Source organism: Nesoenas mayeri (assembly GCF_963082525.1).
Source record: "Nesoenas mayeri genome assembly, chromosome: 4".
Taxonomy (NCBI): Eukaryota; Metazoa; Chordata; class Aves; order Columbiformes; family Columbidae; genus Nesoenas; species Nesoenas mayeri.
Genome location: NC_137540.1, coordinates 631,749 through 644,733, shown reverse-complemented (window position 1 = coordinate 644,733; position 12,985 = coordinate 631,749). Strand labels below are relative to the sequence as shown.

At 52.2% G+C, this 12,985-nt stretch overlaps 1 protein-coding gene across 1 annotated transcript; it reads left to right on the top strand.

The window, feature by feature from the left end:
• Positions 1–3,335: 3,335 nt before the first annotated feature.
• SOWAHB (sosondowah ankyrin repeat domain family member B) lies at positions 3,336–5,552 on the top strand (the record flags this gene model as incomplete). The annotated part of the gene is made up of 1 exon (XM_080343322.1): positions 3,336–5,552. The coding sequence occupies one exon, from the start codon at positions 3,336–3,338 to the stop codon at positions 5,550–5,552; it is 2,217 nt and encodes a 738-aa protein (XP_080199448.1).
• Between the last annotated feature and the right edge of the window lie 7,433 nt (positions 5,553–12,985).

Here is a 12,985-nt window from a genome sequence, read left to right as displayed (position 1 = left end):
TTAACACAAACATCCGTGTCTGCAAAACCCCAGCGTGACTCACCATGTCCTTCCTTGGTCCAAAGCAGGGAGAGCTGTGGCCGAGTTTTCTCCCCGATACTCATGCATACAGATCTTTCCAGGTATTGGTGTTCAGAATGAAAGAGTAGGGAATAAAAAAAAAACCAACATCAATAGCAAGAAATGTTCTGCAATCTGTCTAGACCTCGGCTAGCATAGTTCCTTGCACTCCTGGTGTTCAACAGGAACAGGCAGACCCCTCGCTCACAAAAGTTTCACAAATGCTGCTAAGAAATCCATACTCATGCAAAGGGAATCAACACTCCCACGTTATAGAGCCCCTGTGGAAACTGTTTCCAATGCTTTTTTACGTCATTCTGTACATACAGCTACAAGGCAATTCGTCAGATTTCGCGGGATGAGAAAATACACAAACAGACACAGAGCTTGGGTTAATTTGCCTCCTGCTTAAAAACAAACACAGGCGTAAACAGCATCCTTTTTGCGCAGCAACAGGAAGCTACAAGACTAAGTGGTAGGCTTTTTATTTCTTTTAATGTTGAAGTAATGTTTGATCCTGACTCCATTTTGTGATTAGCACTTCTCACAACTCGCTCAAATTTCACCCAAAGAATCCAAAGACCTGCTGTGTCCAGATCCTCCAAAAAATATGAGACTGGGGTAAATCTAGCCATTCTGAAAACCACCCACAACCTAAAGCGAACAATTTACAGACAGGGTAAATCATTAGCACATAAGGGGAAACAACATTCTCTTTAAATCTCATAGCTTGAAGCAGCTAATGAAGTGACTCCAGGTAGCAGGGCTGCGCTTCTCCTTGCCTGCACACAGCATTTTACTCCATGAATCTCAAAATGTGATTTGCAGCTCAGGCTGTAAGGGGAGAGATCCGTGCCAGCATTGAGTCTGCCTCTGAACGCACACAAACTATGCTTTCAGCAGGTTTCCGCAGGTACCCGCAAAGGCTGTCGACACACGGTCATAACCAAATGGGTTTCAACCAACTCCATGTTATTGCCCATCGTCTGAGCGACCTGGTAAGTGACACGCTCCCAGCCAGCAGTGACTGCCAAGCGAGACGAATTAGCTTAACCCGTTTCACTCGAACAAGCTCAGCGAGGTTTTCCAGCCTCAGCAATGCAAAGCATCGGCATTCGGTGCCAGTTTCAGTCCTGCAGGTACTTCAGTGGTCACTTCACATTACCTGAGCGCGTTCCACTGACCTCAAGAAAAGAATCTACAGGGAGAGAGCTAACATTTCTCAGGAGAAAACCTCTACATTTTAGTCAAAGCTAAACTGATAGTAAACAACATCATACTTCCAAGTGTGTTTAAAAAGAATATGATAAAATAAAGCTGTAAAATGTTACTGCTACACCTTAGATCATTAAACCAAACCAACATTTTCATAGCAGTGTTGCCATTTGACACTGTTATTTACTTGGATTTTTTATCTTCACTATCTATTTTCCTCTCCTATTTGTGATTACAATTATATCATTATGCTCCATTAATTTCATCTCAACTGCTTCTGCTGAGAGTGTGCTGTTATCAAACACAGAATTATGACTGCAATTCAGGGCTCATCAGAAGAATGGGCAGAAAGGTATTTATTCCTTGAAGAAAGAATGGGCAAAATGATAAAATATTAACATGGGCCTTACACTGTTCCCACCACCTGCCCCCTACTCAGTCGCACAGCAGTGATGGGATGCAGCCACACTCTCCTCCAGTACAGACCACAAGGAAAACCAAAGGCAAGATGTAGCAGAGCATGGAAGTGCACTTACTCTTGTTGCGCAATAGAAGTAACCCAAATCTTGGCACTCTAGAAAACTTTTCTGATACATTGCCTAAAATGTAACTTTTGACCTAGAAATGTCAAAGTTTCTTTTAGGACTGTTGCCATCACTCCAGAAGTTACAGTTTAGCCATCCTGCAGCTCCGCAGAACAACCCATCCTCCAAACCAGCAAAAAAATGGACTATGGCAGAAACTAACAGTTCAGAGTCACCAACCCGAAATCACAGACCTGCATAGCTTGATTATCTGAGAGCGACACTGCCGCACACATCCACTCTGGCAAGCGTTGGCAGCGTCTGACTCTTAAAAGTTATGCTGAAGTTCTGTGTTACCGAAACAGAAATTACAAACCTGTAGACACCACCTGTTGCAGTCTCTGCTCGAGGTTTGTGAAGGTTGCATACACTTCTGGGTTTGCAGGGGGCTGGAGGATATTCCAGCCGCCTGGATGACAGGCAGGTAAAATTTTTATGGATACCCAGGAGCCTGCAGTAGAGGTGATTTCTGGAGTGACTTCTGGAGTCCAATCCAGACCTCTTGAATGCCAGCAAGTCCATATTAAGCTGTGTCCCTCCATGTGTCTGTTCCCTGACTGGAAGGCAGAAAAAGAGCACACTCCCACACTTTCCACCTGCCGTTCCTGCCCCAGACTCCTTGGGGCAGGGGCTGCCACTGGTGTACACAAGGCAAACCGCACCGATCTTACCCATCCCTCTCAGCTGTGATGTACACACTTATGATAATAGCATCAGCAATACAGAACAAGATCAGATCCCCATTCTCTAGCATAACGTGTGTCCAACCTACCTCAGCCACACAGTGAATAGAGATTATATGAGATATAATTTGACTTCAGGCACTCTTGGTATTTGTGTGTGGTTGTCGTACATGGGTACAACCCCACACACTTGTAATACCAGCTGCCCTGAACCACATCACATTCATTTACTTTTACTGCCAGTGGCTCAGGTTGGAAGGCACCTCTGGAGATGGGTAGGACTGTGTCCAAAGTGCAGTTCTGAATGTCTAAGGATGGACACCACCACCTCCACAGGCAACCTGTTCCAGTGCTTGACCACCCTCAATGTAAAGGTGTTTTTCCTCACACACAAAAGGAATTTTTAGCATTTCAGTTTGGGCCTATTGCCTCCTGTCCACTCACTGACCTAACAACTGGTAAAACACTCTTTCTGCTCACCGCATGCCGGCAAATTAGCCTTGCACTTCGGGGAGCACTAGCAGGGCCCCTCCAGCCCCTCTAACCCGCTTCTAACCCCCCTTCACCAGCGCAGTTTCTCTCCACTGTCACCGCAGCCCCGCGGGCCACCACCCCGGGCAAAGGCAAGCGGGTAGGCTGGCGGCCCGGCTGCGCAGGAGAGGAGGAGGAGGAGGCGGAGAGGCCGAGCGCGGCAGGAGGCGGGTTTCCCCGTCGCGGCAGCGCCGCACACCTGGGTACAGCCCCAGCACCGACGTGCAGCACCGAGCGGCAGCACCGAGGGCCGGCCCGGAGCATGGCGCGGGAGCTGAGCCAGGAGGCCGTGCTGGATTTCCTCTGGGCGGCCGGGGGCCGAGCCCCCAACACGGCTCTGCTCCGCCACTTCCAGCGCTTTCTCCGCGACCCGGCGCTGACGGAGCAGCAGCGGCGGGAGCGCCGCGAATACTTCAAGAGCCTCGTCAATTCCCTGGCCACCGTCCACCCCGCCGCCGCCCCCGGCGCCTCCAAGGACATCGTCCTCCGCCGCAGGTACCGCGACCTCCTCGACGAGGAGCTGCCGCCGCCGGAGGAACAGCCGGAGCAGGAAGCAGAGAAGGACCCGCCGCCGCCCCGACGCGACCCCGACCGGCGGCACGGCCCCCGAGAGGAGGTGGCGGAAAAGGGGCGGCCCGGCGGGGGGCAGCTCCCCGGGGCCGCCGTCGCGGGGGGCTGCGCTGCCCGGGGCCGCGGCGGACCCTGTTGTGAATGCCGCCGGGCGCGCCGCGCTGCCGCCGCCGCCGTGCCGGTCCCCGGGGCGCCGTCCCCCGCCGGGCCGCCCCGTTCCCCGCCGCCGCCCCCTGCGCAGCCGCCCCCGTACCGGACCCAGCCGCTGTCCTCGGGCCTCTGGGCGCTGCACTCCGGCGGGCCACCGCGGTCCCGGTCCCCGGCGCTGCCGTCGGCTCCTGGAACGCTCACCCCCGCTGTGCCACCGCGGTCCCGCTTGCCGCCCCCCGCCGGGATGCCCCCATACCAGAGCCTGCAGCCGCCCTCTGCCAGACCGCCCCGGTCCCCACCGCTGCCGTCGGGTCCCGGGCTGCTGCCTCCCAATGGGTCAGTCCCGTCCGGGTCCCTGCCACCACAAGGCTTTAGCGGGCCGCCGCCCTCCCAGTCCCTGCCATCGGGTCCCGGGGTGCTGCCGCCTGACAGGCTGCCTCTGTGCCAGGCTCCGCCACAGCTTCCCGCCAGGTTGCCCCTATTGAAGAACTCACCATCCTCAGCAAGTCCAGGAGGGTGGCCACCACCCGCATCATCCCAATCCCCACTGCTGTCATCAGGACCCAAGGTGCTGTCCCGTCCCGATCCACCCCCGTCTTGGTCCCTAAAGCCACCCCTTGCCAATCCACCCCTATCCCAATCTCTGCAGTCGCTGTCCACCCCTGGGGTGCTGCCCCTGTCCCGGTCCCTGCAGACACTGCTCCCCAGCCCCTCCCCATCCCCATCCCCATCCCCACTGCTTTTATCAGGTCCAGATGTGCTTCCCTCCACCAGGCTGCCCCCGTCACAGTCCAGGTCCCTGCAGCAACTGCCCACCGGGCCATCCCCAGCCCCACCGAGGGGACCCAGGGTGCTGACCCCCAACAAACCAACCCCATCTCAAGCCCTGCAGCTGCACCCCACCGGGCCATCCCCATACCAAACTCTGCCACTGCCATCAAGCTCTAGGGTGCTGTCCCCCACCAGGCCACCAGCATCCCAGTCCCTGATGCCAGTGAACGGCCCCACAGGACCCCCAGCCCCAGAAAGCAGCCCCACAGCACTGCTGCCTGTCTTCAGGAGCATCAGGTGCCAGCTTGCTTCGTTGGAGGTGCAGGGTATCCCTTCATCACTGCCAGATGACGGCGGGAGGCAGCCCCGCACCATGCCCTCCAAGAGCTCCCCTAGGAACATCCAAAGCCGGGGGCTGTCGGTGCCGCTGGGGAGACGGGAACATGCCTGGCTAGTGGCAGTGTCAGCAGGGTGCTGGGCCCAGGTGCGGGGGCTCTTCCTGGAAGAGCCAGAGCTGGCCCTGCAGCGGGACTTCATGTCGGGCTTCACGGTCCTTCACTGGCTGGCTAAGCACGGCGATGGGCCAGGCCTGCAGGAGCTGGCGGCAGCAGCGCGGCAGGCTGGGCTGACCCTGGATGTGGATGCCCGCTCGGGCTGTGGGTACACACCGTTGCATCTGGCTGCCATACACGGCCACCAGCCTGTCATCAAGGTGCTGGTGCTGCAGTTGGGATGCCAGGTGCAAGTGCGGGACGGCAGCGGGCGCCGGCCCTGGGAGTACCTGGGCAGCTCCACCTCGGGGGAGATCTGGCAGCTCCTGGAGGCACCCCGAGGGACCATCATGTTCCCCACGCAGCCCCTGGCCCGCAGCGTGTCCTCTGTCAGCAAGGTCTCACTGTCCGCTGGCAGGGCGACACTGCCTGCCTGCCTCAGGCCGCAGCACGGCCATGGGGCAGCATCCCACCAAACCTGCAGCGAGAGCGACTGAAAGACACCCCCCGGCACACCCTGCCGCTGGAGACAGGACCCCGGGGGCCATCCCGCAAGGGGAAGCCAGGCAGGTAGAGAAAAGCTGTGAAACAGATTGAACCTATTGAAGAATGTATTTTTAAATTAATCCAATGAAGAGTTGTCTGAGCCTCTCTGCCCTCCCTCCCATTTCTCATTTTTCCACCAGTGAAAGGATGCGACGTCTCTGCTGGAAGCACATCTGAGGCAAGCCCTACACAACCCACAGGGCAAACACGAGCTGCGGAGAGCAGCCACAATCACCAGCACTAGTAGCACCATGGGTTTGGGGGTCTCAAACTCCAGTGTGAAGCTCCCAGCCTGGCCACAAACAAGGCAGAGTGCTTGCTTTTGCTTATAGCAACAGATTCTTGTTGGTCCTGGGGTTTGCAAAACACTTCTTCACACTACTTAAATCCTGGGGAGTAGCTAAGACTGCGTCCCTTTTTAATCCCAGCAGATGAAGGATGAGTCCTGCTTTCAAAAATGCAGCAGATCAAGGTCCTGCCTTCCAGCAAGAGTCCTCAGAGGGTGACCAGCTGTGGCAGAAGGCAGCAGCTGGAGAGCCCCAAGTAGAGCAGGCTGCAACACACCCACGCTGTTTCTCAGCCCACCAGCCCATGCAGAAAGGAATGCAGGGCAGCACCGCAGCCCTGCTCCTCCCCACGACTGCCCCGGGCTGCCCGGCAGCACCGATACTGCCCCCTCCTTCCTGCACCTCCAGTCCCATTCCTCACACCGCAGGACCCGGGAACGGTGCCCATGTGGTGGCTAGTGGCCCATTCTCATGCCTGATCATGGAAAGCATCGCTGCATGATCTGGGTTAGACAGGAAAGGAGCTGTGCCACAGTGTGGGTCCCAGGTTTGTTGAGAGAAGGCAGTTCTGCAACCAGAGCTGCATTTCCCCAGAGACCCCAGCCCTAAATTGACTTATAAATGTTTATGTAAGGGGAGTGGATGAGACTGGGGGGTCCACGTGCAGGTAAGAGATGTCCAGTGTGATCATTCCTGAGACTTTGCAAATAACAAGCTGGCTTTAGAATTCTCCCCGGGTGACATGGGTCCTGTAATGTTCTGTGATTTAGCATAAACGATCTTCTAAACAGTCCAAAAATGCAATAGGTTAATTTTGTACCTGATCTAGCTCTCCTTTATGAAGCCAGGAAGAGAGCTAAGATGGGGGCACCTCACTGCCTGGTTGATGCTCCTGCTGCTGGGTAACTTCAGCTGTAGGACCAGTTGATGTCAGTGCTTGTGAAACTAGGGCTGCTGGCTCTGCTTTGGCTGGACACTTCAGGGCAGACCAGTGCAGTAGGTGGGACTGCTCATGTATTTGAGATGTGCCTAAAAGTCTGCAGTTTCAGGGAGGAATGGGAACCAGGGCAGCAGAACCTGACGTTGCACAACACGAGCGCTGGGGAATGCCTCGAGTCCTTGCTCAAGCACTAATTGAGGTCTGTGCTTTGCTTGGGGTTTATTTGAGGGAGGAATTCTTTCCTGCAGAAGGGAAGCTGCTCTGCCTGCCTCTGTGGCCACAAAAGGTTGTGGCATTTTCTCAGTCTGGTTTTCTCCTTTTGCAGGGGAAAGAGCTCAGTAAACTGATGCGGTATTCTGTGAAAGATGGTTCCTCTCTGAGAGGATAATGCAAGCTTGAACTCATATGAAATTCAACTCTGACATGGCTTCTGAGTCATTGGCATGGACGCTTGGAGGGCTTCCTAGGAATCTCGCACAACACAAGTCCTAGCTTTGCTCTTCCTCAGCACCAACACACAAAGCGACCATTGCCTGGTAAAACGCTCAGGTCTTTTCCATCACATTCAGAGCCATTGCCACAATTGGCATCAGGCATCAGGCCCCCTTGAGAGATGGCTCTCTCTCTAAAGCCCTCCCTAAGCCTTGGCTAGAAGCTCTGAAAAGTAATCTTATGGTGGGTATCATGGATTCAGGGTGCACAGCGAGCTCCAGGGAAGAAACTCCAAAAGAAAGAAGTTTGTGAGCTGATCAAAGCTAGGTAGTGGGAAAGGGGACACACATTTTTGGATCAGAAACAAGGTTCCATCCCTGGAGCAGTCACTACCTCTCCACTGGTTGCTGGTGAGGAGCATACTTGTGCTCCACAGCCATCTACAGCTTCTGAAGAATAAGATTTTGCCCTTACTATCTGCAGCTTGCTGAGACAAAGACTGAGAAGGACAGAGCTACCCTGGGATTCTCATTTTACAGCCTTTCCATGACCTTTTTCCATGACGTAAATCAAAGCAGCCCTTTTTTCCTGCATACTGTTGCAGACCTTGTCTGTCATCTTTTTAAGAGCAGTTTTCTCTTCCTAGCAGTATTTAGTTCAGCAACCTAATAACAAGATGTGAAATCATTGTGTGACCACTGTTTACTCACCTTTTGAGATGACACAGACAAGCTGCTTTCTCCAAGTTTTAAATTACAAAGCAACCCTTAGGAAGTCTGACCCTACAAAAAACTCCTCCTACTGGATCCATTGTGCACTGAGTCTGGTTTATCACCCTAGGATTACTTAGGAGTTCTTGGATTGGCAACATTGGCAATACAGCACAGCTCTTACACCACAATACTTTTTAAAGCATCACTGCTTGTAGGAATAACCACTTTTAACCCACAGAAAGCCTTAGCCTCCAAGTTTTATGCTGGGGAAATACGCAATGGACAGGGTGAACTTGATTTCCAGCTCACTGCAGAAGGCAAGGCCAGATCTTTCATTAGCCATGTCTGGAGGAAACACATAAAGCAGGCAGGGCTATGCTCGGATCCCAGGTGCAGTCCCCCAGGAGTAACCCACCCCTGGATATACACACAAGCAGCCTGAGCATCTCTGCTCCAACGTGCTCCTCACATCCTTGCTACTTACTCATCGGCCTGCCTGGCCCCTTCCACACCCGTGCACGCTGCTGTGTCCTCATTGCAGGTGGACGTGGCTCCTCGCCTCACACCCAATGCAGGCATCTGATTTCACACCACCCTGAAACACAGGCCACGTCATGAATGCGCAGCAGGACTCTGCCCTCTCCTCTCGTGCTTTTGAAAGCACACCTCCCACTTGACAGCTGCTGATTATAAAGTCCACCCCTCCACACTAATATGCTTATCTCTGACCAACTGCTTTGAACTCTGAGAGCCACATCCTTCACAGGAGAGGGGTGTCTTTGCATGCAGAAGACTTTGTCCATCACACACCATCAAGCCTGTGAGCTCTGAGACTTATACAGTTACGGTAAAAGTAACCCTGACAGTGCAGTGCCCCCTGCTCACAGCCCCCCTGCTCCTGGGGCACATGCTTTCCCAGCCACTCATTACATGGCCAAAAGCAGGCAGCACAGCAGAACTGGGTGTTGATCCTGGTTCACACGGTTTCTCTTAAGGTCTCATTTATGCTCTCAAATTTGGGCACTGATTAGACTCACTCTGCAGCCTTTACTAACAGAAGTTGCACAGGTGAGCTGGCAGTCTGATGTGACTGCTCAGCTATTAAAGTATTTTGTGAACCACCAACTATCCTGTGCTCACAGAGTCTTGTCACTTAAGCGTGACAGAGTGACTCCTCAAATCACAGGAGTTTGCAAAGCTGGTGCCTAAACTAGCAATCATCTTTGCTGAAAGGGTAAAACCAGCACAGAAGGGGGAATGCATCAGTTTGAGTCCTGTTTTGTGGCAGAACTGTTCTTTGAAGATATGAAGCTCCTCCCACCCAGCAAATCAAAGCTTTCCATCTGAGAGGAGCTCCCCATCTACTAACAAACCAGAAGTGCACCAGGCTTCCCGATCTGAAGCATTAGTGTGTGTCTGAGGTCCAGAGTCTCACAATAACTCCACAGAGGACGAATAGCTTTGCACAGCCAAGCAAAGAGCAGGCCTTATCACAAGGCCAAAGTCCGCATGGGAGTTGCATGCTGCCGGTAAACAGAAGAGATTGCTTAGGAGAAAGGGGAAGGTCTTGAGTCTGAGAGAGGATGAGAAACACCTTTAATGGGGAGTGTTATTGCTACAGGGACACAGAGCTGTGCTCCCTCCACTAACAAGTACTTCACCCTCCTTATCTCCCTAGTGTTTCTTGCTCTGCATGTTGAGATGGTATCTGAAGTGCAGGGATTTGGGCTGCTCTCTTATCAGAGATAAATGAGTACATGGGACTGCAGCCTTTGTCTGAAGGGCCAGCAGCCTTGCTGTTCTGGCACCCTGTCCTTGGCCGCCCAGTGCCAGCACTTAGTCCAGTGGTTTGTCTCTTCTCCTGGCCCTGGAACAAAAGGGGGAGCTGATAAGGATTTGGGCTGGGCTTGTTCTCAGAGCCCAGGTGGTTTGCAAGCCTGCTAGTGGCTCGGGAAGACAGTGGGGCTCCAGAGCTAAAGCCCAAGGGAAACACAAATGCTGCAAGAAGACAGACTCTCATCTAAGAAAGCATGTATAAAACAGTCCAACTGCATGAGAAAAGCTTGCTCTTCTCCTTCCTAGATAGCTGCTTGTATTAGAATAATTCATTGGCTGAGTTTGCAGCTCTGTTTGTGAGTCATAACATTAGTGACAAAAAAGGTAAAGCTTGAATCTTGTTTTAACATTTTTCTGCTGGAGGTCTATAAGCCCTAAGCCTGTTACCTTGCATTTATTCTCCCCACCTGAGTCCTGGTCACTGCAGTCCACAGGCAAGAAAAGTATCATTGCACTAGGGGATGGTAGTTCACAGCAAGCACAAGAAGCTGACAAAACCCATCAGAAATAACTATAAATAACGCCACTTTCATGGATGGGGGGATGAGCAATGTTGTTTCATAACACATAGTATCTATATGTCAAAACACATCTGTTTCCAGAAAAAGATGAGCCGCTGCATGGCACTGTACAAAGTTGTACATCTCGTTGACCAGATGTGGCTTAAGTGTTTTAGAGGGGAAAAAAGCAATGAAATGCTCTTGCCCAGGCAGGGCAGCTTCCAGGCAAACAGCTGTAACCAATACCGGCTACAGGAGGCCAGCAAGCCTGGCAGTCCTGCCTCCAGGTTAACACGCAGAGACGGGCATAGTCAAGGGAAGCTGCACGTTTTTTCTTTGCATAAACAATAGAATCGGCTTAGTCATCTACTGAACGGCATGCTCAAGGGAAACGCAGATCTTTCCGTTCAGGAGTTACTTGCATCTGATTTGGATTTTTTTGTCTCTTTGCTTTATAAATACTGAATGATGATTTAAGCAAACATCTTGCAACTCTCCCTTCTCCTTGGTTTCTCGTTGCTGCCTCACATCAAGGCCAAGGTCACTGTTCCTGCTCATCTCTTGATGTAACATGACTTTTCAGCTGCTGGCTGGTCTGGTCAACAGCAGTCGTGGGTCTGTACATCCATACACGTAGAGAGCACCTGGAAAAGTTCTGTTCCTCCTGCTTGTGGCCAAAGGGGAGGGCAGATGCAGCGGTGCTACCCTGGATTCCGGTGTCTTGCAGACTTTTGTGGGTGGTGCTGTTTGTCTGTCCGTGGGCTGAGATCCGCAGAGGTGCTGCGGGATCACGTGCAGCCGGGTTTTGTCAGACCGTTCCCTCTGGAGCTGTGCACCCCGGTGCGAGGGCAGTGCCGCGGTGCAGCCTGCCAGCCCCTGCTGACTAATGTGGCGGCTGCATTAAGGTGCCATTTGTGCTTGTGCCCTCCTGCGGGACCGGAGGGTGTGCTGCAGCCCTGTCGTGAGTCACCGCGAGGCCTCTGGTGTGAGTCACGCTCTCCCAGCTCCCTGCTTCCTGTCAGTGGGAGAAATCCTGTCTGGCCTCCTCTTGCCTCCAGTCCTGCAGTGCCCAGGGCTCCCCACCATCGCCTCATTTCATCCTGCTGTGGCCACAATCTCTTTATGGACTCACCCAAACAAGACAATCACAGCCTCCAGGGGGTTTAGGAACAGGGTTTCTGATCTGCCCACAGTGCTTGGTAATGATGCTCCTGCTTCCAAGCAGAACTTACTGAACTGCAACTTACAAGTGTATTTCTCAATGTGTGTGTACGCGTATTGCTAACTGGATCCTTTTTCTTTGGTTGCAGCTGAGATGTCACCTTCCAGCCATTTGAGAAATTGTAAATAACAGAAGACAGTCAAATGATGGGGCTGCATTTGATTCTGATTTGCAGCTGCTGCATTAGAGGGATCCAGTAATGTTAGTCCTAAGCCTGAGTCTACTTTTGTTTACAGCTAGAGAAGATGAGAGCTTGTTTCTTAAGCAAGGGAGCCCTCATGACCCAGGATTCAGTTCAGGTAAAGCCTAAATCTGGCTGTTAAAACCCTGAGGGAGAAGGATGAAAGGAAGAAAAGGAGGAAGGGAGGAAGAGATGAGGAGAGGTGTTTGCCACCTGTAAACTTACAAGGTATGGGGTGAGGTGCTGAAGTCCAAAATAACAAAGCCCCAGTTCTCCTGGGCAGCTAACAATTTGCTCTAGTTAAATCTAATCCACTGAGAGATGAGAAAGACATAGGGATTGACAGCTTGGGTCAGTGTTAATGAGGGAAATAAAATTATAAGTAGTAATTTAAATCCCACTGAAGGGATCAGCAAACTCCTTTCATCACTTTGAGATAGTGCAAGAAGTTCTTTATAATTAACTTACTTTATAATTAGGGTGGAATAGAGGTGCTTCCCTTTTAATATAGGGAAAGCTGAAATCTGGAAGCCCTCTGGGATAAAAATGCTGCAGTGACACATGGCCATGCAATCCCAGCTGGCATCCAGGGTGGACTGCACCTTCAGCTTTGGGAAGCTCAGTGCCTGCAGGCTTTGGGAGGGCCCCTCAACCTCCTGCCAAACTGGACTGTGGCTCCTGACTCATCCTTTGTCTTTCAAGAGCAGGCTAAGGGTGTTTTGTGGGGGGGTCTGGCTCTATCTCTACGTGGTCTCCAGAACACCCCTGAAGTTTCCCCGGGTAGATACCACAGTGGTGAGAGCGTTGTTTGAGCCAGCCGTGCAAGAGACCTTCGGTGCAGAAGGGTCCAGAGAAATGGCACAACCAAACTCTTCAGGGGCTTATGACTGCTCCAGCAAAAAGCCAAAACCTTCTTGGATGAGACTAACATGCTACAGGAGAACTGAGAAGAACTGGACACATTAACAGCAGTAGCAGAGGATGGCTTAAATTAACGTGCCCAGGTATTCTGAGGTAGAAACAGATTTGTATGTATATAAAGTGTGTGTGTGTGTATATACAATGCTATAAGACCATAATATTTAGGCTGCAAGCATAAGCAGGGGCTGTTGCTGAGATCAGGATCCCATCCAGATAGTATTGACACACATCTTCCCTAAAGACAGTTCAACAGAAAGATCCTGTATTTGCTTGATGAACTGAAAAGGACCTTATAGAGACGAGACCAAATCTTCCCTAAAGAAAGTGCAACCTCCCCTCCACAACCTTACAG